General features: G+C 36.4%; 2 protein-coding genes across 3 annotated transcripts in view; one reads left to right on the top strand and one right to left on the bottom strand.

Annotated features, from left to right (window-relative positions):
* Nucleotides 1-8,321, bottom strand: part of LOC150107347 (organic cation transporter protein-like) — a 287,152-nt gene extending 278,831 nt beyond the window's left edge. The window contains exon 1 of one of the 2 annotated variants that reach the window (XM_090391214.1): nt 8,102-8,321. In XM_090391214.1, coding sequence (XP_090247340.1) covers nt 8,102-8,253 — 152 coding nt within the window. In that variant the 5' untranslated portion in view covers nt 8,254-8,321. The remainder of the gene's footprint in view (nt 1-8,101) is intronic. The other variant, XM_090391215.1, reaches the window with a different exon arrangement.
* A 14,816-nt stretch (nt 8,322-23,137) lies between these two features.
* LOC150107346 (protein THEM6-like) overlaps nt 23,138-27,676 on the top strand; it is a 44,182-nt gene continuing 39,643 nt past the window's right edge. Inside the window, exon 1 of the mRNA XM_090391212.1 lies at nt 23,138-23,256. Within this exon, the coding sequence (XP_090247338.1) occupies nt 23,187-23,256 (70 nt within the window). The 5' untranslated portion in view covers nt 23,138-23,186. The remainder of the gene's footprint in view (nt 23,257-27,676) is intronic.

The raw sequence follows: 27,676 nt of genomic DNA, 5'->3' as shown, positions 1-27,676 counted from the left end.
AGGGAACAAGAGGTTCAAGAGTTTTGATTTGATCTAGCATCAGAAGAGCTGATAATAACTGAGATGACATTGTAAAAATAATCATATTAAAAATTCTGAATATTTTTACGTATTAATTATGCTTGTTAGTTTTTGTTTTCATACACGCAGTGTCTGCACTTGTGATGTGCTCGTTATGAAAATGTTATATTAGAAGTAACATGTAAAGAAGTAAAAATATTGAAGTACTTACTAAACTGATTATTTGTGTTACTTATAAGAAAGTTTGTTGTATTTTAAAATGTTGAATTTTGTGTTTGTGAAAGACTTTCTCTTAGCGCTGATGGATACAGCGAGTCAGCCATTTTATTGCAGTGCGTAGTTTCTGACTTTTGTGAAGTGCGCATGCTCTCGGAGAGAACTTGATATGTGATTGACAGCTGACAAGGAAAGCGTTGCGTATCCAAGTTACAGTTGTAAACAAGAGAGCGTTCGGAAGTTTTTTAGAACACTGGCCGAGATATATTCAAGTTGGAAGGAACTTGATTTTTTGTGTGCGGCAGTCAAAAGAAGTTTTATAATGTATTCCGAAAAGGGAATAGTGAAAATAAATAGGTTTCAAGCAGGAATAAGTAAAGAATAAAAAGGAAGTCTTGAAACTATAAGTTTTATATAAATTGGCCGGTAAATATTCAAGTTAGAAGAAACTTGATATTTGTTTTTGTCTGTGGCAGTCGGAAGATATTTTATAGTGTATTCCGAGAAAAAGGAATAGTGGAAATAATATGTTTCAAGGAGAAATAAGTAATGAATAAAAGGAAATCTTGAAACTGTAAGTTTTTAAGGTGGAATAAGTTAAGACTGTCAATTTTAGTATTGTGAATGAAAGAAGAATTTGTTGCTTACATTCTAAAGTGAATGTTTTTCTTAGAGAAAATATTGATAAGGAAGTTTTATAAGTATTAAGAATGCCTGAAAGTGAAAGTTTAGAAAATATATTGATTAAGAAGATTTTTAGGTATTAAAGGTGCCTGATCTGATGAGTATTACTACAAAAAGGAAAACAGGATATAGTCAAGAAGACTTTATGTGTGTTATATTGATTGATGAAAAGGATCCTGAAAATGAAGTACAGAACCTTGTAACTTCTGGAAAAGAGCCTTAACAGAAAGAGAAAAAGACTATGAACATTTTTTTGTGATTGTGAAAGAAAAAAAGTGTTTAGTCTTAAGAGTAAGTTTATATTTTAAATAAGGCCTTGGATCCATATAATCTGTAATTATAGTTATGTATTATTACTAGAAGTGTATATATATTGTTTTAGTTTTATTAAATGTGTTTATTTTGTACTTGGTATTGAGTCAATGATTAATTGGATTCTGAAAGAGTGAGTTAAAGTCATTGCACCAATTGGAGTGAACTCTTTGTGCAAATATAATAACATATAGGGACACTCGGAGTCGAAAATAAAAATAATTGTTAGTAAAAGAAATTTATATAATATTTCATCACATAAGTATATATAAAAATACATATATAAATAACAATGGCACAGCCTACAGGATAATTGATTATGATAACTAAACAACATCTCTCCGCCAGTTGGAGAGAGTGATCATGTGGTTTTGACTTGGAAGATGAATACACGTCCATAAGTATCAAAGAAAAGGGAAAGTGTGTGGAATTATAAGACAGGTGATTATAATAGTCTTAGATATCAACTTGGGGCAGTTCCATGGAGGGTGAAATTGGAAGGCCAGGATATCATTAGTGCTTGGGAAATTGTGAATGGAATATTCGTTAGCAGCAATAGTAAGCTGTATTCCACGAGTGAAGAAGCGGACTTTGGTGTAAAGTGGATGACAAACAATATCAAACAGGAACTGCAGGTGAAAAAGAGATTATGGAAGAGATATAGGCAGAGGGGTGGAGAGCAAATGCATGAAGAATATAAGACTTAGGCCAGGAGAGTGACTAGTAATGTGAGGAAGACAAAACTGGAATATAAGAAGAGATTGGCACTAAGATACAAAGAAAATCCTAGGGAATTTTTTTGCTATGTATTTAGAAATGATGGAGAAATGAAGGAGAGTGTGTTCAGGGCCGGCGCTACCATTTAGGCAAACTAGGCAACTGCCTAGGGCGCAAACCATGAAGGGGATGTAAAACTTCAAGCTATGCTTTATTCATACTTTACTAAAATATCAAAATTAAATAGTAATATATGATTTAGGTATAGATTCTTTTTCCTTATCCCTCACACATCACACTATTTTGCTATTTAACTCTTGGTTCTTTTTGTTCCTTACCCAAATGATTTGAACTTACCACTATTTAAAATTCAGTTAAGATAAATATTTTAAAACTTTAACATTTTAAAATATTAAATTTCGGTATTTTATAAAAAAATAACAGAAAATTTTCAAATTAATCAAAAAATAAAATAAAAAAAGCCTTATTAATTAACCTGAAAGACAATTTTATTTTGTTTAATGTCAATTAGCAACATTTTAGTTCATGAAATAAGGGACGCACTTGTAAACTTTGCCTAGGGCACAAAATAACCTGGCACCGACAGCGAGTGTGTTCCAAATACTGAGCACTCTGGATGTCAGTAAAGCTGTGGCCTGGATGGCATTTCACCACAGGTTTTGAGAGAATGTGCTAAAAAACTGATAGCTCCGTTGACCTGGCTTTTCAATGAAAGAGGGAAGGTACCAAAGGAATGGAAGGAAGGTAAGATAGTGCCATTGCAAAAGAGTGGTAGTAGACTGGAAGCATCTAATTATAGGCCAATTTGTGTGTCATCGGTAGTTGTTAAGGTCTTGAATAAATTAGTGAGGCACTACATATAGCGTTGGGAAGATGACGGTAATGTTATCCGTGAGAATCAACATGAATTTGTTAAGGGGGCTCTTGCTTTAGTAATATGATTGCCTTTTATAATAAAGTGACAAGAGCAGTTAATGAGGGAAAGGCATATACTGCCATTTTTTTTGGATTTTGCAAAGGCATTTGACAGGGTGCCACATGATAAACTGATATTTTTAAGTTGTAGCATATGAGTTTAGATGTTGGGTTAGTGAACTGAATTCAGGATCGGCTGTGTGATAGGTATCAGAGAGTTGTGTATGGTGGGACAATATCAAGGAAGCAGAAGGTTACAAGTGGGGTTCCACAGGGCTCAGTACTGGGACCTGTATTGTTCAACCTTTAATATGATTGCCTTTTATAATAAAGTGACAAGAGCAGTTGATGAGGGAAAGGCATATACTGCCATTTTTTTGGATTTTGAAATGCATTTGACAGGGTGCTACATGATAATCTGATATTTGAGTTGCAGCATATGAGATTAGATGTTGGGGTAGTCAACTGGATTCAGGATTGGCTGTCCGATAGGTATCAGTGAGTTGTGTATGGTGGGGGCAATATCAAAGAAGCAGAAGGTTACAAAGGCGTTTCCACAGGGCTCAGTACTGGGACCTATATTGTTTAACCTTTATATCCAGAAGCGGCACTAGGGTCTTTGGCACCCGAATGCAATTTCTATCTAAGCGCCCTTGTAACGATTCGGGTGTGTATGGTTCTGCAGGCACGAAGGGGGTGTCTCCCCGGCGGCGACACTCCCCTTCATAGTGCCGCCCACATGCACAGCATGCTCTGAATGCCCACATCCACTAGCTCTGTTTATATCAATGACATTGTCAATGGATTGCAAGGGGATATTCAGTTGTTTGCAGATGATGTGAAGCTGAGAAGGTAGCAGTAATAGTGAAGATGTGGCAGCCCTACAAGAGGATTTGAATAAATCAGACGGAGGAGCAAATGAATGGGGGTGTTGGTTTAATGCAGAAAATGTAAAATCTTGAAGTTTGGTATACATCAATGGGAGACTGCATACTTGATTAGAGGAGCTGTACTGGAGGAAGTAGAGGAGATAAGAGATCTGGGGGTGATGATTGATAGAAAACTGAAATTTAGGGAGCATAATGCAAAGGTGGTGAAGGTAACCCAGGGGATTGCTGCAATAATGAGAAGGACACTGACCTACAGAGATAAAAGAGTTATCATTCCGTTGTATAAGAACCTGATCAGACCACACTTAGATTATTGTTCTCAAATTTGGTCCACAGGATTTGAAGGGGATAAATTAACTGTGGAAAGGATGCAGAGCAGATAACAAAGATGGTTTCAAGACTGTACAATGTTAATTATGAGGATCGGCTGAGGGAATGTGGACTGTAGAGTTTGGTGAAGAGAAGAAGAAGAGGTGATATGATCGAGACTTTTAAACTGTTGAGAGGCAGTTATAGGGTGGACACTGGGGAGTTCTTTCACTTGGTGGAGCAGCAGGAAGGAGCGATGAAAAGGGGAACATCCCTGAAAAGTACGAGAGGAAGCTGTGAGCAAGAGGGCGAGGAGTGGTTTCTTTGTGTGGGGTGTGGTGGAACTGTGGAATGAACTGCCTGATAGAGTGGTGAGAGCAAGAACGGTCAATGAGTTCAATGAGTGGTATGATAGATTTTGTGTTTCCTAAGAGGGACCTCCTGTGATGAGTCTTTTGACTCCATGGACGCCTGAATAAAAATAATAATTCAGCTATTTAGACATAATTTTTTGTGAAGATGGCAAATTAAATTTGAAAATAGATAGCAAAATTAGCAAAGTTGATATGATAAGTCAACTGAATAAATTTAAAAGGAATAAGAGAGAGAATAGTCAAAATACTAAACTAGCTGTATACAAAGTTCAAACCAATTTTAACTTACTGATCTGAGAGCTGGGCTAGAAATAAAATTCTTTATCAAAGACTGGAGACCACAGATATGAGTCCTGAGAAAGATTAGGGGATTGAACAGATGGCATCGATGGCAGTATCATATTTAAAATGAGGCTATTAAGAAAGAGCTTGCCATTGTTAGCATTCAAGAATGTGTTAGCAGAGCTAACAGGTGGTATGGTCACTTAACAGAATGGGGAGAGGAAAGATTAGCAAACAAGTGTTCTTTGCCAAGATGGCAGGAAAAAGACCCAGAGGAAGACTGAGATGTAGGCGGATTGATACTGTAAAAAGTTCATTAGAAGACAAAAATATAAGATCTGATAATATTGGAATGCAGACAGATAACAGGCTAATCTGGAGGAAAATTGTTGGTAGGAAGTTAGTAATGATGTAATATTTCATGTAGTATCCCTCATAAGATCCTGTCCACCACTCTGAAGGTATATGTCAGTAATTTGATGATGATGATGATGATGATAAAGAGGAGGCAGCATAACTAGACTGGTTATTGTTAAGTTCTCTGATGCTATGACCAGATTCAGAACTGTCATGCCTTGTATCACTTCCCTTTAATACTGTCTCAGATAATTATCGCTCGGCAGGCATATAAATCCCATTTCCTTCCCTCCCAGTTCTGACAATTCCTACTTCCAATCTATGTCCCCATAAATGAAAATCTCCTTAATAATTACTCAACCTGCACTCACTGTGCTAATTTGCCAATGCATGTCATCTATATTCTTCCTTATACTTCCTTGATTATAGCAGCAACCAACCATATACACCCAGTTAGCCTCTTTCTCACATCAAATAGCCTCAAATGAATTTCCCTCTGCAGCCTTGTCTTTCTGATGCAGTTCTACTACTTTTTTTGGTTTCAATTTTTCTCCTTTCATTAGCAAAACCCCTTTCCCATCCTGTTTCTCCTGTCCTTTCTGAAGATACTATACCTTTGCTTTCTATTCTTCTATCTATCTATATTTCTATCCATAGTCAAGTCAATTAAGTCTCACTAATGTCTATAACTTTTGGTCAAGTTGAGCTAATCAATACTAAAAATTCCTCATCCTTATTCTGAATACTTCTGGTATTAGTATGCATAAATTGCAATACCTACTTCATCCTACAATCTTTCTAACAATTTGTGTTGCTCAGCCGACTAAAGTGAAGAACCTGGGAAGCTACATTCAACATTATGTGATCACTCCCCTACTTTCTAACCTCTAGGTTTCCTGGACTGCCCCCCCCCCCACCATTTCCTCTAAAGAATCACAGTTGTGAAAGTATGAGATGGGAAGAGAAAAATGAATTGTCAAATTACATTGGGAAATGTTTCTAGACCATCATTCCCTACTGGAAACACATACCATTTTTGTGGAAAGTCATTTAAAACTCATACATTCAACTATACTCATTCAAAACTGTTGTTAAATTCAAAACTGTGGTTAATGAAGTGGAGGTGAGTAGTCTATTGCATAACCTCAATGTCAATACATCTGTGGGATTGGATGGTATACCAGCTCGTGTTGTACGACAAGAAGCTAAAGAATTGTCAGTACCCTTGACCATTTTGTTTAATTTGAGTCTCGGGTCTGGGTTAGTCCCGAGCGGGTGGAAAGAGGGGGAAAATAGTTCCACTGCATAAAGGTGGTTCCAAGACTGCTGTTGTAAATTACCGACCGATTAGCATATCAGGAATCATTGTCAAGGTCTTAGAGAAATTAGTCAAGAAAAGAATACAGGATTGGATAGATGAAAATGGGATATTGTATGGGGGACAACATGGTTTTGTGAAGGGTAGATCATGCCTCAGTAACTTGCTCACATTTTATAACACAGTGACGGCTGAACTGGATAGGGGTAATGGGTTTACAGTGATACTACTGGACCTTGCCAAGGCCTTTGATAGGACACCACATGGAACCCTAATCAGTAAACTGGAGCAGATGGGTATAGATATAGGGTTGGCGAGATGGATAGGAGGGTGGTTGAAGGAGAGATATCAAAGAGTGGTTTATTCAGGAGTGGAGTCTAAAAGACGTCTTGTGACTAGTGGAGTGCCACAGGGCTCTGTTCTTGGACCACTGCTTTTCAATTTGTTCATCAATGATATTGGAAAGGATCTGAGAGGAAGTGTTCACTTGTTTGCTGATGATGCAAAGTTGGGTAGAGCAATTGTGAGTGCACAGGATGTCAAAATTTTACAGGATGATTTGGATAGTTTGGAGGACTGGGCTAGGAAAAATGGATGTCAATTTAATGTGGCAAAGTGTAAGGTTATGCACTTTGGGGTGAAAAGAATAGCAGCAGTATATCGCATTGGTGGAACCATACTCCAGGAGATTGATGAGGCCAGGGATTTGGGAGTGTTGGTGGATAGGGAGTTGAAGTTTAGGGGGCACATAGCAAAAGTAACTAAAACAGCTCACCAAATCACTTGGCTTCTGAAAAATACTTTAACATGCAGACGAACAAGTTGTTGTTCCTCTGTATCGAGCCTTGATAGGACCCCATCTGGACTTCTGTGCCCAGTTATGGGCACCAGGGTTTCTTCGTGATGGGGAGGAAGTGGAGAGGGTCCAGAGACGAGTGACCAAGATGATAGCAGGTCTGTGGAATGAACCTTATGAGAATACGTTGAAGATTTGTGGGTTGCAGAAATTGGATGATAGGCGAAGGAGGGGTGATATGATTGAGACATTCAAACTACTGAAGGGTTTTTATAAGATTGATCCAGAAGATATTTTTGAAAATATGACTGGTGGTGGGAGGACTAGGGGCCATGAATGGAAGCTGGGCAAGAGCGTGGTTGACAAGGGTGTTAGAGCTAGGTTCTTTACTTGGAGAGTGGTAAATGAGTGGAATAAGCTTCCAGAGTCTGTTGTGGGTGCTACGACCGTGAATGAGTTCAAGGCAAGGTGTGATAGATACTGTGTGAATGTTGAATAGTTGTTCTTGACATGATGTTAGGGCCTCCCTCGATGAGTCTGTCGACTCCTTGGAGTTTCCCGGAACAATAATAATAAAACTGTTACTGTTGCCTGTTGCGCGAGTTCTATATTGTTTTTTTTTTTTTTTTTTTTTTTTTTTGCGTTTACGAGACCAAAACTCCATTAGGAAACCGCCACTCGTCTGTGCCAAAAATCAATCTACGCAGTGATTCTGGAAAAGACCGTAAATCGCTTCAGCTTAGTAATGTGAAATCAGCCCTATATCTTCCTCGCTAAACCCTCGAACTCCGTTCATCCTCTTCCCCTCCAAAAAAAAAAAAAAACTATATCACTACTAAACCACCTGTCAAATAAAACAGTGACGTGAATTAGTAAAGAACACACTAACCTCTTGAACTGCAACATGCGTGTTTCGGGCGGCATTAAAAAACTAGAATACATCTGTAAGCCTCCAAATAAGGGTGCTAATGATAGAAGAAGATAAACATACTTCTGGTATTTTCCAAATCCTAAATGATTGACAATGCGATTAAAATTCATTATATCTTCCTTAATGAAAATTTACTCTTATACGACTACCTAACCTGCACACTTTCAGATTGATAAAACGAAATACGATAACACGCTGCCTTTAAGAAGGATGGAAATTCCCTCCGCAGAAACGAAAACGTGGAACGAAACAAAATTAAATCCTAACAGAAAAACTTTAACAGAAGATTTTGTTTTTGAAAATTAAATATTTTTTTATTTTAAATTATAATTAGAATACTAAACATCCGAACATATATGATTTTAATTATCATAAAATGAATACTTCTAGATATAAGTAAAACTTCGTATCTCATTATGGTAAAGAATTAAAGGTTTGTGTTTCAAATTCAGACCAAAATCGAAACCAAAGATAACAAATACGTCGGTAGGTGGTGACTATGTTTCCAAAACAATTATTCTGGAGGATATTATAGATGAAGCCATGTGTTATAGCCAAATTTAAAAGAAACTGAAAAAGTTTCGAATTTACCAGAGAGCTTGGAAAAATATCACATTCGGCGTTAGAGATTTTGATTGTTTCACATGTCCATAAAAGCAAATAAACGTTTCTAAATCTAGAAATTAATAATAAAGGGAGGGGGAAAAATTCAATCTGAGACAAACATTATTCTATTACAGTAGCGGGAAAATATATTGCAAAGAAACATTAACTGATGGAAGAAAGAAAATGAAAAAAAAAATATATATATATGGTCATATAGCGTAGAAGTAATATTAACTATGCTGCAGTACTTCCTAAAAAGAATGTTTCACGTTCTCCTACTTTCATTGACAGTTTCATTTTAATATTTTCAGGGGGTTCGCTCATATAGTACTACTTCTACGTGCCATAAGTAAATTTCGGTAAATGAATTAATTTACTGACCCTTTTTTTTTTCAATAATCGCTGCTGAGATAGTTGAAATGTAGAGTGACCATGAAAGTACCCGAAGAGACACCTAGCCGAAACATTGTTTCAGTGAGAAAGAGGGGGAAGTGAGCATGTAAGGGAAGAGTCATTTGAGCCGAATTGCTCTACTCTCTCTCTCTCTCTCTCTCTCTCTCTCCGGACAGGATTGAGTACTTTAAGGTTTTAGGAGTCCATCCTTAGAATACGGCACGCACACACACACACAAACCTACACACACACACACACACACACACACACACACACACACACACACACACACACACACACACACACACACACACACACACACACACACACACACACACACACACACACACACACACACAACTAAATGGGTCTACAGTATACTAAGAATGGGCGGATTTAGGATTTGTATAGGGTTAGCAGGGTATATAGGGTTTGCAAGTGACCAGAATGCATGGTATCATTTGAAAGAGAAACGAGTTTTCTGTTAGTGATATTTATGAAGTTGGATTCGATATTGCCGATAGTTAATTTACAATTATTGCATGATTCCGCATAGGTTGACTATGAAGCTTAGGTTCTTAGACTGCATTCATATGTCTTCTGTTGAACCAAAGCCTGGAAAGTGGAGATGAATTTTGGACAGAATGGACGATGAATGCCTTCATATCACTGAGGATGATTTCTGTGACTCACTAAGTATGGATGTCTGGTTCAGAAGGGTGGAAGCTACTGTTGCCTTCCCACGGCGTGATAATGATCATGGCATGGGAAAAAAGAGTACTAGTTCCGGATATCATTTCCCTTTGTTGTATCAGAGGACACAAGGTAGTGAGTTGTCAGAGGAGGGGACCTTCAGTAGAGGTAACTTCTACAGTGTGGCTGGAAGAACTACAATCATTGATATTGGGAGAGTTGAGGGGATTATCTGGAATCCGAGTAAGAAGTTGCACGATTTGCGCTAGGACGTTAATTATAACAAAAACCTCTGTGTTGCGTTCGGTATGATCACTAATTTTGGAGAAGGGGAGCCATTCGAAGTATTGGATATTCAGATCATCTTGGACAACGACTTTGCTGCTTGAGTGGCTGGACTGTAGCTGATCGAATTTCGTGGAAAGGAAGGTGACAAGGTCTTTGTGGTTTTTAAAGGTTGAAGACTGGCAAGTGCAGCAGATTAACGTTACAAAGTTGTGCAAGGAAACCTACAGCCAGAGGTGTATAGAAGCAGGGGATTAGCTACCTTCACTAAAATTGTTCCTAAATAGCTTAAATGTTTTACTTGTTACACACGTTCTCCATTCAGTATGTAACTGACGATTTCATAATTCCAATCTATTATTATAGCCTCTTAATTTTTCTGATTTCCATGTATAATTTCTTACAACAGCTATTCACTTTAATAAAGAAATCCAGAAGATTTCTATGATTTTTTAAACAGAATAGAACATTGACATAAAGGTAAAAGCGGATATTAACATCTCCAGTTTCGATATCACATTTAATGCCCCATTCCTGAATAATACGTTCCATATAGTTCACAAAGAACACAGAGTTGAGAATCTACATCTTTTTTTATACCTGATTTAACACTGAATAATGTCCCTGTACTTTCTTCAATTCGAAAAGCTGATGTTCGTCTTAAATACATAATATGCATTTCTGGGTATAACGTAGGGGATTAATCCTAAGATTGCTGTTTAGAATAGATTTTCTGCCAAAACACAGTGTTCTATTCCTGTTCAAATTCTACCAAACAGAGACACTGAACCCTATTACATTTCCATAACTTCTCATCTATTTGTCTTTTAAAAAAAGAAAAGTACTGTTCCTTATAGCTTTAAATTGGCTTGAGCCTAGCTGATAATTCTCTAAGTTTGTCTTCCAGAATGTTTTAGCCTCCACTCAACAATGCTGACATAAATCTTATGGACCATTCATTTTAGAAAATCCGTTGTAAGACAGACTTTAGTTCTAGATTACTGGCCGACTATAGGAATGTTTTTTCAAGTATTTCTTCTACCGTTCCCAAGTTCAGACCTGTACTTAACGGGCGGCCGGTGAAAATTTTTAGTGGGGGTGCTGCATATGCAAACAAATATGGCTTTCCTACTTCTGATAACTGGTGGCAGCATAAAATAGAGACAGTATTGGAAAATGAAACAGAAACAATTCTCTGGGACTTTAGAATACAAACTGATTGGTATTTGAAACACAACAGACGTTACATCACAATTATCAAACATCGATAGCTTTGGATTATTGATATCGCATTACCCAGTGATAACAAAAACAACAAAAATAAACTGCAAAAAAATTACCAAATATTTAGATCTGGCAATTGAAGTTGGCCGGCTGCGGCTTAAGCACACCAAAGTCATCCCAATAGTTATCAGTGCACTTTGTGCAATTACAAAGAAGCTATCCAAATATGTACAACAAATGAACATCAACGAAGTGACCCCATATGATCAACAAAAAACAGCATTACTTGGAACAGTCGATGTTTTACGACACTACCTGACAGACTATTCTTAGATTCTTGGGTAGAATCTGAAAGGAAGGCCAGACATTACCTACTCCAGATGTTATACCTGTATTTGTCAGATTTCAATATTTCGATCGTCTTTTCTACCTTATGTTTGGATATGTATACTCACTATTGATTGTTTTTACTATCTCATGTATTGATATATTCTCATTGTCGATTGTTTTTTCTACTTCATCTATTGACAGATTCTCATTTTTGACTGTTTTTCTACTTCATGTGATATGGGCTTATTATTGTATTCCTTTGGAATATTTTCTGCCACTGTTCTCTCGTTTATAGTTTCATTTAAGAGTCTTTAAAAGGCAGTCTTATAGACATTCTAGGGGCTGTAACAATCTTTAGTTTTCACTTCGCCGATACATCTGTCATTCCTTTTATAATAGTCTTCGCTATTTCTAAGCCTCCAGGAGATTTTGCACCTTCTTTATATTTATTCAGTATATATTGCTTACAATGTCATTATATTCTTTGTCTTAGACAAGTTTACCCTTAGGTTTGTTTTCTTGTTTTCGGTATTTCCTGAGTGCACATGTTGACATTGTTTACAGAAATTCTGATATGCTACCTTTCTTTTCTAGAAATGCATATTTAACTTCTTGCTCACACAATAAAATTATAATTTTTCTTTTATTTTCTTGCAGTCAACTTCAGAAAATATCTAGTTGTTGAATCAATCAACTAATCAATAAATTTGCTTGTCAGTATCCAAAGATTGATTTGCTTGTGTTCAACTTCTTTCATTATAGATTCAAATATTATTCAAGCAAAAATGAAAGAAGTTTTATTTCAGATGGCTGCTTGACTTTAATTGTTTTTTATTTGTTCGCTTTTAATTCGTAATGCCTTCTTATATACCGGGTGATTATAAAATAACGTCAAGTGTTCAGAGCCATCTAGCGAGTAATATAATGGACGGAACACATCAATATTCGGTAGACGTACACAGTGGAACGTGGGGATTCGATTTAACGGGAAAAAATAGTACCAAACGTCGCCAACAAGGAAAATTTTGGCACTGCCAAATTAATTTTAGTAGGTGTGATTAATGAATGATTAAATGGCAAATGAGAGAGAGCACACATCAATTTCATGACGTTTATTGTTAATTACAAATGAGGTTCAATATGACCATTCTGATGTTCCAGGAACTGCATGCAGTGCACGACATTTTCCACAGTGGCTCGCAACATATCGGAATTGATTTGTCTCACGTGTAACGTTATTCGATCTTTCAAAGTTGGAATATCGGGTACATGTCCTTGATACACAATGCTTTTAAGAAATCCCCACAGCCAAAAGTCACAAGGATTGAGACTTTTGCCATGGCCACCGAGATCAGGCGATCTCGGTGACCATGGCATGGGAAATTAATGACTAATGATTCTTCTGTCAGAGAAATGTTGTCGTAAAACACGCTGTACCTGAAGTCTGATGTGAGGTGGTTCACCATCCTACATGAAGATGGTCGAATCGAGAAATACTCTTTGCTGCAGTTGTGGAACCACAGAGTTCTGTAGCATATTGGCATACCTGTTAGCATTGACGGAACAGGTCACTGGTCCATTTTGGCGATTTTGCTCGTAAACGTATGGACCGATGATAAAAGATGCCATAAATCCGCACCACACTGACTTTGGGCGAGTGGATAGGCATCTGCAGACACACGTGCGGATTAGTTGCAGCCCAAATGCGAGAGTTGCGTGTGTTAATATCGCCGATCAAATAAAAGTGCGTTTCGTCACTCCATAAAATTTGCCACGGCCATGCATCGTACACTTCCATACGTGCTAAAAATCTCAACGATAAGTCGATTCGTGTGGTCGCATCACCAGGACGCAATTTAGGAAAATAACTGATATTATAGGGGAAAAACTTCAACACATCTGATGTAGGATTTTTCACACCGTTGGATATGCGATATCCGTTTGCCAGGATATTGCTCGTGCACTGCTGGTACCCTGCACATTCGTCATCTCCTGTTCCACAATAGCAGTTGCAACTTGTTCAACTTGTTGGTGATTGATTTGTTTGCGTCCCCTGCCTACATGCACTGCTAGAGTTCCAGTAGTTTCAAATCGCCTAATCAGTTTTTCTAAGTTTGTTACGCTAATCGGTCCTTTTCGTAAATTTTTCATACGCCGAAAATCATGAAGACATGCACTGACATTATTGTTCTGCTGATAATAGAGTTTGACTAACAAAGCACGCTCAAGTAAAGTGAGAGGCATCGAAAAGAAGTTCGTCTACGAATGACAAGAAATCTCACAGGCTTTCCTTTTATTGCATGATCGCTCACAAGAAACGCGATAATGCAAATTAATGCAATTTACTCGGTAAACTGCGCCAAAATTCCCCTGCTGGCGTTTTTTGGTACTATTTTTTCCGTTAAATCGAATCACCATGTTCCACTGTGTACGTCTAGCGAATATTGGTGTGTTTCATCCAATGCATTATTCGCTAGAGGGCTCTGAACACTTGACATTACTTTATAATCACCCGGTATATTTTAATTGAAATTCACGTTTTCCTGCTCAAACTAAATGTTGATCACTTTCGATTTCAAATCCCTTCTATACTATTTTGTGCTGAACCAGTATGAAGATTATACTATTAATAATCGGTGGATTTTTATATTCCAGGATATTCATTGATATTATATCTTAATATTTAATCCTACCATAGAGATGATCTCTGTTTCTAACAAATTATTTTTTTTTAATTCCGTGTGTACCTATATGTTATTATATGCACAAGGGTTCACTCCAATTGGTGCAATGATCTTAACGCTTTCTTTCATAATCCAAAAAATCACTGACTCAAGACCAAAATACAAAATAAACACATTTAATATAACAAATACAATATATATATATACTTCAAACAAATATTACATAACTAACTACAAATTAATTGGATCCAAGGCCTTTTTAAAATAAACTTACACTTAAGACTAAACACTTTGTTTTCAAAATGACAAAATGATCATAGCCAGTTTCTCTCTCTATATGAAATTGAAAACGGATATGAAAACGGATATTGAAAAGGATATGAAACTGGCTAATCGCGAAAATATATGTGTGTATTCTTCATTTTCACAGGATCCTTTACCATCACTTTCATAACACACATTAATTCTTCCTGACTTAATTCTATCTCTTTTCTTCAGTAGAAATGATAGTCAGATCCGACGTCCTTAATACAGATGAAACTTCCTAATCAGAGGTTTTCCGAAAATTCCTTTAGAACATAACTAGAAAATTCCTCTTTTATTCACTAAATGCTTATTGACAGTCCCACTCTTCCAATTAAAAAAACTTACAGCTCTACGATTCCCTTTTCGGAATCTCCTATAAATCTTTCAATTAGTGTTTCCTCCAATATTCCGTTTAAAACGCATATAGCAATATAAAATAAAAGCCAAAAGGCTATTTTTCTGGCAACCTTAATATTAATGAAGGGGATACAAATTCTTTGATGTTTATCTGCCAGTAAGCGAAATTCTAAGAACTAGGACAAAGATCTATGAGTTTCATACCGAAAAACTATCGGCAAATCCAAGTGTAAGTAACCACTTGGAAGTACAACCCAAGGCAACTCATATCAAAGGTGGAGCAACTGCCTCACTATCCTTGATATTTTCTCATAATGTAAAAACACAGCCCCTAGGGGATATAATACTGTAATTACATTATGAGGAGAGGTCACTACCCAGACCAGTTTCAACCTTTTTTGAGGTCTCATCAGTGAGCAGGTAGGGCTCAAAAAAGGTTGAAACCGGAAGGTTTCAACATTTTTTGAGGTTGAAACAAGGAAGTCATATAGAAATCATGAAAGATTTCTATATGACTCCTTGTAGCTCTGTGGAAATTATATTAAAGGGCTAGGCCGCCTTAAAAAGTATGTTCTAAATTTGATTCCATTTTCCGACTAGAGGAACCTTTCTAAGCATTTCTATAATCAATGAGTTACTTGATCTCTAGTACTGCCAATAGGATTTTTTTTCTTCAGGAAACAGGCGTTTTATTCTCACAAATGAAGAAATTTGACTGCAGAAATCACACTGTTTCTGACAGCAACATACTGTGTAAAGGTTAATGACTCTCCTCAACGAATGTCTGTTAGATTATCGATAATCTTGGGCAAGCCAATATTCCTCCGTAGTGCAATTGGAAGAACGACGGTACATTGAGCCCTTCGAATGGATAAGGCCTGAGTTCGATTCCCGTCCTACCGGGAGGAATCTTTATATGGACTTTTTCAACTGAAGGTGAGTTAGCCGATCTCATATGGAGGTAGCAGGGTTTTTCTCCGGGAAACTCGGGTTTTCATCCCACATACAGACAATCGGCCCTTCAGAACATACGCAATTTACAGACAAAAGATACTTGTTGTGGTGTGGTGGTGGGCGGTAGATGATGTAGTTGACTGGTAGTTAAGGTTCGGTAGGGTGGAGATGGAGAGTTATACACTAGGTGTCCTCCCGATAAGTCTTCGGACTCCTTGGAGGTGCCACGAATAATAATAATAAAGCCATCTCCGATCAGCGAAGGATGGAGATTAACTTTTCTCACCACCCGCTAAGAGTTTAAGCTGAACTGCCTCGCTAATTCCGTTTTTCGGAATAAAATGCTTTAGCGGATTTACATTTCTATATATTATTTATATCCTAGTCTACAATTTGGTTCTCGATTAAGGAAGAACTTGCCTTGTTTTTATTTATGTCAGCTACAATCACAGACTATTTGCAAAATTCCCACCACTACTTCTTTATTCAAAATTATGCAAAATTCCCACCACTACATTGTGCGCAACTATTGGTAGATATAAGTTTAATCATCCAAATCCACATTGTGATGTTTGGCTCATCATACCACGTGATGGGTACTGTTTACTCTTGTTAACTATAGAAACTTTCTCCTTTTTCTTAATCATTATTAAGTAAATCTAACATAGTGTGCTTGTTATTTAAAAGTATGTCATCCCTTTCTGCCCCTTGTTTTCATAACTCAATATTATGTTGGCGTAGTAAGTCTCTAATTGTTTTTCCAGTTTCATTTCCTTTTTAATGATACTTCAAAAACTGATGGTCCCCTATTTAATTTTCTAGTAATGTCGAATTGGAGTAAGTTTACCTTTATATCTAATCACTGTTTTCCTATTTCTTTTAGTAAAATACAAGAGCCTAGATTTAATGGGCGACGCCTTGTGGGATGACAATTTCATCCTCTCATGCCATAGCAACTTTTGATTCAAGCCACATAGAATTCACTTTCATCAACAAAATCCAAAATTGCCAACACATTTTTGTTCGTTTATTATCCAAGTTGATTAACTACTATGTGAACCGGAAGAGTGGAAAGAGCTCATTATTATTATTAGTAGTAGTAGAAGTAGTAGTAGAAGTAGTAGTAGTACTGCAAAATGAAACCTGTGTGGTATCCATATCTATATAATAATACATATACCATAAATAAATTTTTTATTACGTAAATATTTCGTATAGTAGAACTACGAAACAACAATAGGAATTGAATTCAAAAAACAAACAAAAAAGTTAAATTAGGGTCCCTCTATGAATATCGCTGCGTGCTTATGGGTTAAAAACAGAACAAAAAAACAGCTTACACCTTTAATTCCCTTATAGGAAATAGGCGAGGCCTTAATACTCTATCTAGCTTTTGGAGACTGAGTGGGCAGTTCAATCTCTACCATAGCCAATCAGAGATAGCTGGCCAATGTCTATCACTAATTACAGGCAGCCACCAATGAAGACGCTGGAAATCAAGCGCTGCCATCTCTTGGTACCTAACCCTAACAGGATATGTTACTGTCTGAAATAATGTGGGTACTACGGTCGATTTTGTGAGTTTACGGGACCAAAAGCACTAGTTTCTCAAAGAAAAAATCCACATGCCCGTGCCAGAGATTGACTAACTATGGGACCAGTCGGAAGTAAGCTTACAAAACGTTCCTCCAGTCTGTGACTGTACTTGGGGCTAAGTCTAATTTCGCGGGACCTAGAGCAGAGGGTGTAAGCATCACTTCCACTGAGCTTCAAATGCCTGGATTAAAAACCACTAGGCTGAAATTAAAATTACTTAAACTAAATTAAAATATAGCATGTAAATTATTGAATACACTCGAGGATAATAATTTCCCACACTTTTCAAATATTGAGACAGTCATTTCGATTAAGATTAGGTCTATGAAGTAAGGCTTCAACACTTTCTTTATATTCCCGATCACGTTTATATGTGAATCTATGTAATAACCTGGCATTTTGCCATTAGATCCTGGTTCGCACTCCCATACTAACTATACTCGTAAACAACTTCCATGGATGGCAACTAGTTCTCTGATAATTTGTCATAATTTGAAATTTTTCAATTGCTTCAAGTTATAGAAAATCCCTTTATTATGATAAAAGTTTCTATCATGTCCCATCTTTTCCGCTTACCAACTAAACTTTGTATCCCACAAACCTTCAACATGTCCTTGCAGGGAGAGTTCTACACCTCTGTAGCCATCTTCTTGACTAATCGCTGAATCCTCTCGACAACCACGTGTCCCCAAGAAGCCTAGGTGACCAAGTCTGTGCATCACCGTCAGGATGTGGCCGAAACATAACGTTATAAAAAGGGATAATAACTTCCTTATCTTAACTTGCTAACGTGATTTTCAACACCCAAGTAATTCTTTGAGCCATTTTATCAACTTTTGTAATATGTCCTCTGAACTCTTAGTCCACTATTTTCCCCAAGTCTCTACCCTCATCAATTTCCTGCAATCCAATATCATGAATATGATACACCATATACAATATATTCAACCCAATGTGCATTACTTTACATTTTGCTACATTAAATTGATGTCCATTACATTTGTCCACAATGCCAATTTATTTAAATCATCCTGTATGATATCTACATCACTTCATCAACTATTGCTCTTCCCCAGTTGTGAATCATCTGCAAACAAATGAAAACCCCTCTTAAATCTTTCGTTATGACATTGATAAATTAAAGAGTAGTTGCCCTAGTACCAAAACTTGAGGTACGTCACTAGTCAGCATTATTCTTTTCATTCGACTCCACCATATGTTGTTTTTTGTTTGTCTGTCAGCGACCCCCCTATGCTACTAGCCTCATAACCATTTTCGTTTGCTGCAGATTTTTTAAGAATTTTCCATGCGGTAGTCTGTCATATGCTTTGCAAAGTCGAGCTGTATCATGGTGTAGCCATTACCTTTATCCAATTCTGCTGTCACTTTTTTTTTTACAAAATATGAATAAGTTACTAAGACAGGAACTTTATCCATGCCGTGCTGCCCACTTTAGAGTTTGGTATTCCTATCCATCCAGTGTTCTATTTTACCTTCCACAAACATTTCCAATACATTAACAACCATTCCTGATATATCAATTGTTCTGCAGTTTGATACTTTTATCTTGGAGCCAACTTTATGAAAATCACCGCCCAGATCATACATATTTGCAAAATTATTACTTAGAAACTCAAATATTTATTTTGATTTAGTCACCTTCCTACAGTGAGCATTGTTTAAAGTCATTCAACCATAGTAATTTTCTTCTTTCTTGCTAAATAACCAAAAACTATTTTGGGTTTACTTTGGTCTGTTTGGCTAATTCTCTATCATAGTCTGAATAGTCCTTTCTTCCCATACTAGTCAACCTTCTTGCTTACGCTTTGTAGTGCTCATGTGTATGCTGATCACATTTTTCTCTATATTTCCTACACAATGTTTTCTTCTTTTTTTTTTTTTTGCAGCTCTTCATTTATATCTCTACTCATCCTTTTAATTCCAGCTTAGTTTATCCTCCTGACCTTGGTATGCAGCCTGATACTCCTAGTCTCATCCAATATCTGCCTACTCGCAATACACTACTGACAATCTTTCCTTGAAGTTTCTCAATCCATGGCACTGTTCCAAGATGACTCTGGGTCTCTCATAATCACCGGACTTATAATTGAACATAATCCTCTTCTTGACAGAGAACTCCACATGTTTGGCAACTTCCCAGAACAAGGCCCACGTGCTCACTCTCGCCAAGTGGAGACAGTGTCACCCTTGTTTAAGAATAAATCTTCTAACGTTATTATGAGATTCAAGACTGTCAGACACTCTAGTCCCCTGTATAACATGCTGTTTTTTAATTATCCCTTAGAAACTGTATAAATCCCACTTCCACCTTGCCATGCCCTCTTTCCTTCTCCAATCTATGTTCCCATAATAATTGTTCGGCCTACACTCTTTGTGCTAATCTGCTGAAACCTGGCGTCTACATCTTCCTGTGGATCGCATGGTCTTTAGTTACATCCAACAAAGTATTTTTTTCATATAGGTCTCTATCTCACACTAGACAGTATTAATGTCTTTTAATCTTATTCTTTTTTTCGTTGCGTCAAATAATTCATTTGTATCATTTCTCAAATGAACCATCTGCCTTAGACGTAACATCCTCTTTAACTTCTAATTTTGTTGGTTGTAATTTTGTAGCTCTCAACAACAACAACAACAGCAATACCCCACTTCTTGTCTTGTTCCATCTATTCTCCTTGAAAATACAATACTCTTTACATCCTATCTTTGTAACTATTATTTCATTCAACCAGGTCTAAGTAATGCCAATAATATTTGGCCAAGTCGAGCTCACCATTGTCAAAAATTTCTCATCCTTATTCCTGATACTTCATGTATTAAGGGGATCATGTTGAGGTATGATAGATTGTGTGAATAAATTGTGTCTCCCGGGATGAGTCTTCTCACTCCATGGAGGTGCCCATATAACAACACACAACAATAATAATATCTGAACTTCAACTCCTTGTCTGTCATTAGCACTATATCTCGTCTGCTACTAACACATCTCTCTCTCTCTCTCTCTCTCTCTCTCTCTCTTCATTAATGTCTTTTAACCTTACTCTTTTTATTTTTTTGTTACGTCAAATAATTCATTCGTATTATTTTTCAAAAAAAAATCGGTAGTGGTAACTGCACTGCAAGAAAATGAAGTAAGAGACAGAATGATGGTGTATAAGGCACTCCAGCTCATTCAATTGTAAATTTGGCAGAGAGAGAGAGAGAGAGAGAGAGAGAGAGAGAGAGAGAGAGAGAGAGAGAGAGAGCACAAAGAGTGACCATGGTAATGAATATGATATTTACTAACAGGGTTAAGAAGGTTTTTGTTTTCCATCGCAAAAAGCTTTTGATCAGAACATATTTATTTTTCCATTCATATATTTTGAGAAAGAACTGTAGATGATGTGAAAAAAAAAGCGAACATCAAGATAATTTTGTGACTGAGGGATAATGTTAGTTAATGTTAAGTTAACTGCAAATTAGTGTAATGTGATCTTCAAAGTCAGTAATTTGGAGAATATAGTAATGAAATAAAATTTGTTAAGGGAACTCTTAAAATAGATAATAAGGTACATTTTTCATTACTTGGCAGAAAGTAACATAAAAGATCACTCAGAATAAGCGTAGTAATTCTGATAGTTGAGAAAGAATTTGCTTAACAAGCAATGGAGATTGGAGTTGTGTTTTCCTCTGAAAGCCGATAACATGAAAGACATTAACGTCAGGGTGAACATAAGAACACTACATCATTGGAATAGTTCCCTTGAACCGCAGTGATAGAATATTTATTAATTAATTATCAAAATTGCCCTATTACAAAACTTTTAGCTACAGTACTCAACTTGAGATGAATTTATTGATAACGATATAATTTAAGGAACTATATTGAGGAGCCTGTGTAGCTCAGTGGATGTGATGTTTGGAAAGAGGCAAATATGTATATCAGAATAAATGGGGAAAAATTGAATCAACTAAAGACATTTAAATATCTACGAAGGGTTATTAGCAGTGATGGAAGATGTAAAAGTGACATCAAAGCAAGAATAGCGATGCGAAGAGATGCCTTTAATAGAAAATGGAATTTATGTTATGTCTGGAGTGTTGCCCTCCATGCAGCCGAAACTTGGACATTGAAGAAAGCAGAAATTAAGATTTTGGAAAGCTTTGAGATGTGGATTTGGAGACGGATGGAAAAAATCAAATGGACAGATAAAATAACTAATGAAGAGGTCTTAAAAAGAGTAGAAGAAGAAAGAAGTCTGTTAGGGAAACTGGAGCAGACATATTCTGAGAGGAAATGGAATCATCAGAGATGCCATTGAAGGAAAAATAGATGGAAAAAGACACAGAGGAAGAGTATGAAAAACAATGCTAGATGACATGCTGAATTGAGACAGGTACACAACCTTGAAAGAGAAGGCTCAGAACAGAAGAGAGTGGAAAGAAAGTTTCTGCTACTAAAAGAAGAACCTGCTGAATTGCAGAATACTCAATAATAATAATAATAATAATAATAATAATAATAATAATAATAATAATAATAATAATAATAATCCCCTCCCCTAATCGCATTAGATTAAGCCGGCCGGGTAACCCCGACGGTAAAATTTACGGAGTCTCTCAACTACATTTGGATAAGGTGATGACATCTCTCTCTTGCAACCTTGTATACCTGTCTGACAGTGCTGAATTTGTCTTTATCTCCTTTTTAAAATAGTAGAAACTGTTCCAATTCATCATCAAAATGCGTAACATCTATATCGTTCTTATAGATCTCTTTTAATTTTTTCACATAACTCGAGGCCCCTGGCGGCTGCCAGGTCCGACACCCGCTTGATCCCCCCCCTTTGCCCAAACGATCGCCTCATTGGGTCAGCCTGTCGTTTCTTCTTCGTACAGCTCAGTAGCGTAGTCTGTTTCGACGATGCCCTTTGGTTGGAAAGACCTTGGTTTGAATCCTGTCCAGGATGCAAAGAATTTTTATCAGGGCTTTTCAACTGAAGGCGAATTAATTGGTCTCATATGGAGGTAGAGGGTTTTTCCCGGAAACCTCGGGTTTTTCTTCCCTCTGAATATGCAAACCGGCCATTAGAACACACGCAATTTAGATACATAATACATTGGCCTCATAGTCCTTGAGTTGATTTGGCTTTAAATCTTAATAAACCAAACCAAATCTTACAGCTCAGTGATATTCCTATTCTTCGCACCTGTTAAATAAGGTTTCATCAGTGTTTCAATTGCATAAAGCACAGGGCTAACTTCTTTCGCTCTCTCTGAAGAAAGCAAGCAAAACATTTCCTTTCCTGCCTCGTTTGTTTCTGATTTATTGAGCATTTTCTTTCCCTGAGATCTCATATTATCATTCAAGGCCCGAGACATTTCTGCACACAAGAAGAAAGGCCATATTTCTTAATTATTAACAGGCTATTTTTAATTTGAAATAATTTTTCAAATTTCTGTAATTTACTAGACACCATTTGTTACTTAACGATTGTAGTTATTATGCAATTGTAACTCAGGCGACCAAAGCTTGAAGATGGCTGTCGGTGTTTTGGAGTTTGTTCTTCTTCTGTATGTTTTATTCGAAGTAAATTATTTTTTGAGACTTATTATGACTGTTGTGATAGCCAGAGTGTTTTACAAGGAGAAAAAGGGAATGTTAGATGAATTTGTTTCTTATGGTAAGACTTCTTCCCCTTCTAAGTAGTTGTGTGATGTGAAACTTTATGTATGTTATACGTTTTGCCACGTTTATGTAATTGTAGGAAGTAAGATAAACGGATAAGAAACTTTATTTAGAAGTTGGGTACAAGTATATCCTGTGCGCTTATATGCTTCCAAAATGTATAAGTATATCCTGTGCGCTTATATGCTTCCAAAATGTATAAGTATATCCTGTGCGCTTATATGCTTCCAAAATGTATAAGTATATCCTGTGCGCTTATATGCTTCCAAAATGTATTGTCATTTTACCACGAGTGCTGTAAAGATCTGCGAGATAGTTTATGATTATTATGACACCTCCAGGGAGTCCGAGGACTTATCGAGGGAGAATGTGCCAACAGCATCGAACGATTTAACCCCTTCTAACTACTAACTGCGCTGAAACTTGCTTAACTTTTTTTCATGAGCCATTAGTAGCAGAGGCTCTACCAATCGACCAACCTTTGCTCTGTTGTTTGGCTTTACAACAACAGAGTAAATGGTAAGATTCCTGCAAACTATTGAATTGCGTCTTTATTCGGAAAAATAAAGGTGTAATTCACTGACTACTCCTGCACACTACTTGTGTACAGTTTGTTTATTGTCGATGTGTATGTACGGGATATCATGATCCACATCATAGGTTGTCATTAGTTCAGCAAGAATATGTTCAAGGTCTCTCTTAATGTTTATTTTATTTTTTTATTACTATTATGTTGGTGTTTTAAGAAAGGCTACAATTTCTTTGGATTCAGTGTTATACTGGAGACATTTGCCATGGTATTTCATAGGAAGCATGTGATGTCTTCTTAGAATGAATGCTACAGGAGAAGCTGGAATAAATTCAAAACTATACAAATACAGCTCTAAACCATTTCAATTACAATTAATTAAATTCGTAAACAGAATATGGAAAGAAGGAAACATCCTGCAAGAATGGAAGGCAGCAATAATCATAAACATATTCAAAAAAAGGACTGCAGAAACTACAGAAGAATATCCTTATTAAATGCATGCTATAAAATATATCTAGATATAATTAAAAGTAAATTAACAACATGGACCAAGGAAATTATTGGAGAAGAACAATGCAGCTTTAGGAAAGGAAGACCCTGCATAGATCCTACATTTACAATCAAACAAATTATAGAAAAAAGAATAGAATTTAACTTGCCAACATATATGGCCTTCCTAGATTATGAGAAAGCATATGATCAAATCAACAGAACAAAATTAATCAATGTACTGTATGAATTGAAAGCTCCACCTCAAACCACAAAAGCAACAACAAATATAATGAAAGAAAGCTATATTAAAATTAAGAATGAAACAACCAAAAAAATTAAAACCAATACAGGTCTCATTCAAGGAAGTGGATTATCACCAATACTCTTCAATATATATATTTATATATTATGTGTGGAAAAAATTTCAAGAGAGCAGAGGAAAATCATAGGAATTAAAATAGGAAATAAAGAATTATTATTATTCAGACCTTTAATTAAGAATGAAACAACCAAAAAAATTAAAACCAATACAGGTCTCATTCAAGGAAGTGGATTATCACCAATACTCTTCAATATATATATTTATATATTATGTGTGGAAAAAATTTCAAGAGAGCAGAGGAAAATCATAGGAATTAAAATAGGAAATAAAGAATTATTATTATTCAGACCTCCATGAAGTCAAAAGACTCATCGCGGATATAACCAACCTTTTGTGTGCTAATGGTCAAGTTATTTTTGCTGAAAATGAAGACTAATTACAGAAAAATCTACATGAATGGAAAAAAACAATAGATCAGAATGACATGAAAATCTCAATAAATAAAATGAAATCAATAGCATTTCAAGGTAAAGAAATTAAAAGATGCAAACTAGTCATCCACAACAAAGTAAGAGAACAAGTGAACAAATTTAAATATCTAGGAAATTACTTAAGCCCCAATGGAGAAATCGACATTAATCACCTTGGTGTAACTTGTCCTGTTACAAGGTTCTGTTAAACAGTTTCTGCTGAGACTATAGCCTTGAACTAACAGCTAAACTGTGTCTAAAGTTGCGGTTCAAGTGTGGAAAGGTTAATCCAATTCTAGAAAACAGAATTGGATTAAGAATAGCAGTGTTCTTTGTAACATTCAGCATGAACTAGTTAAAAGAGGTCACTTTTACCAATTTACTTATGTACTACAATAAAGTGGCAAATTCATTTGACAAGAATGATGCATATACAATGGTATACTTAGATTTTTCAAAGGCCTTTGATAGATTGCCATGTAAGTTGGTAACTGAACTGGAACATAGGGATTATATACTAGATTAGTAAGTTGGATAGGTGATGGCATTTTAGATAGGTATCAGCAAAGTTTGTATGGAGGGAGGGAGGGGATCTGTATCCTGAAAATGAGAAGTTGCTAGTGGTGTGCTGCAAGGGTGTGTTTTGGAGCTGTTATTGTTTAATTTGTATAATAATTATATTGGGATGAGTTTAACTGGAGATACCCAGCTGTTCGTAGATAATGCAAAATTGGAGAAAACATTGAGGAGTCATGCATGTTAAGGCTCTACAAGAGGATCCAAATAAACTATATGAGTGTGGCTGCCATTTCGATGCGGCAGTGTAAGGTTTTGAAATTTGGTAGGCAAAGATTGTATATATCAAGTATAAAAATTGATGAGGAAATTTTAAAAGAGGTGAAGGAGATGAGAGATCTAGGAGTAATAGTGGACAGGGACCTGAAGTTATGTGATCACATTATCACAAGCTCATGTTATGAAATCACATTGGATTATGGTAATGAGGACCTTAAAATGTAGAAGCAAGAAGATTATGGTTCCATTGTATACAGGCTTCATGAATTATACACAGATTTGGTCACTTGGTTTTCTTGGGGATGAAGATATATTGGAAAAGGACCAGAGAAGATTGACTAAGATTGTTTCCAGGCTATAGAATGTGAAACATCATTGAGAACAGAACTCTAAGCGAGTGCCATTTGCAGAGGCTTCTGAATAGTGGGAGGAGGAGATATGATTGAAACATATATAGTTCACAAGGGGTTATTACTGGGTTAGTGAGAGAGGATTTTTGTAGAATGGAAGGAGACAAGGCTGGAACAAAAGCCAATTCCTGAAAACTGAGTAAGGAAGGGGTGACCAATGGGATGAGGAGCAGGTTCTTGCATGAAGAGTGGCTGGTAAGTGGAGAAACATTGAACGAGCATAAGGGATGGTTTGCTGCAATTTATGTGATATTAGGGACCTGCAATGAGTCTTTCGATTCCATGATGGTTTAGTGCTAATTTGTAACAAGCTTAAACCATATCAAGTAATTGTTGCTCTTTTGTTAAAAGAAAAATCGGTTATTTTTAAAAGTATATTAAAAAAAAAAACTATATCATCTTTGTTATTTCACTATTTACTGTTATACCTCTTAAGAAAGATGTTTTGATTAAGCCCCCCCCCCCCAGAACACATATTTGAATTACTTAAATTTACCGTATGTGCTGGTCATCTCACATGGAAAGGAAAAGTATACAAACCACTGAATAGCATTGGATCTCCCTTTAGCCAGTCTCTACATAGAACACTTAGAAACTCAAGAGCACTCAACACAATTACACTCAAATCAGAAGTCTGGCTGTGCTTGTGTTTGCTGTTTGGTCCCCCTAGTCCAGCCACTTTAGATAGAATTTTAGTGCATTTAAATAGTCATCAACTTAACATATACTTCACAAGGGAAATATCAGTCGGTTTCAAATAGTTCCTTATATTTTTCTGTGTATAGAAAGCCAACACACACACACACACACACACACACATTGGAAGATGTTTACGCAATGGATGATTGTATGGTTGCTTCATAGCATCAGGCCCAACAATACAGTATCCAAAATAAAAACAGTAACAAATCACTATCAAAGCCAGCACTATCTGCTTCAGTGATGCAGCTCTTGCCAATGCCCTTGCCTATCTTCAAGATAAATAAATATTAACTACAGAATAACTCAGATGAGATGTTTTTATTTTGCAAAAAATTTTCTCCACAGTATCTAGAGAATCTTCAGTATAACTTTCAAATTAAACAAGTAGAATAGATGACTAGTGGACTCAAGAACCAAAACACAAGCTAGACATACACAATAAGATGTAGAGTGGCATGATTTGAAACACACAGAGGTCCTAACTGCATAAATTGAAACAAGGAGTAAATTATTTAAAAACAAACAAGAAAAAAAAATCCTATTAACTATGAAATGTGTGGATAATAACCATTTCTCATGGAAGGAATAATTTCAGGCCAACATACAATCTTCACGATAAAATCTTTAACTTCAGTGACCTTGTCAAACTGCAAATATGACATCTACATACCTATGCCAAAATGAAAGTTTAG

This window comes from Typopeltis vanoorti, chromosome 4 (genome assembly GCF_054136105.1).
Source record: "Typopeltis vanoorti isolate ZY-2024b chromosome 4, IOZ_Tvanoo_1.0, whole genome shotgun sequence".
Taxonomy (NCBI): domain Eukaryota; kingdom Metazoa; phylum Arthropoda; class Arachnida; order Uropygi; family Thelyphonidae; genus Typopeltis; species Typopeltis vanoorti.
Note: the sequence above shows the minus strand (reverse complement) of the source record. Positions and strands in the feature narration are given on the sequence as shown.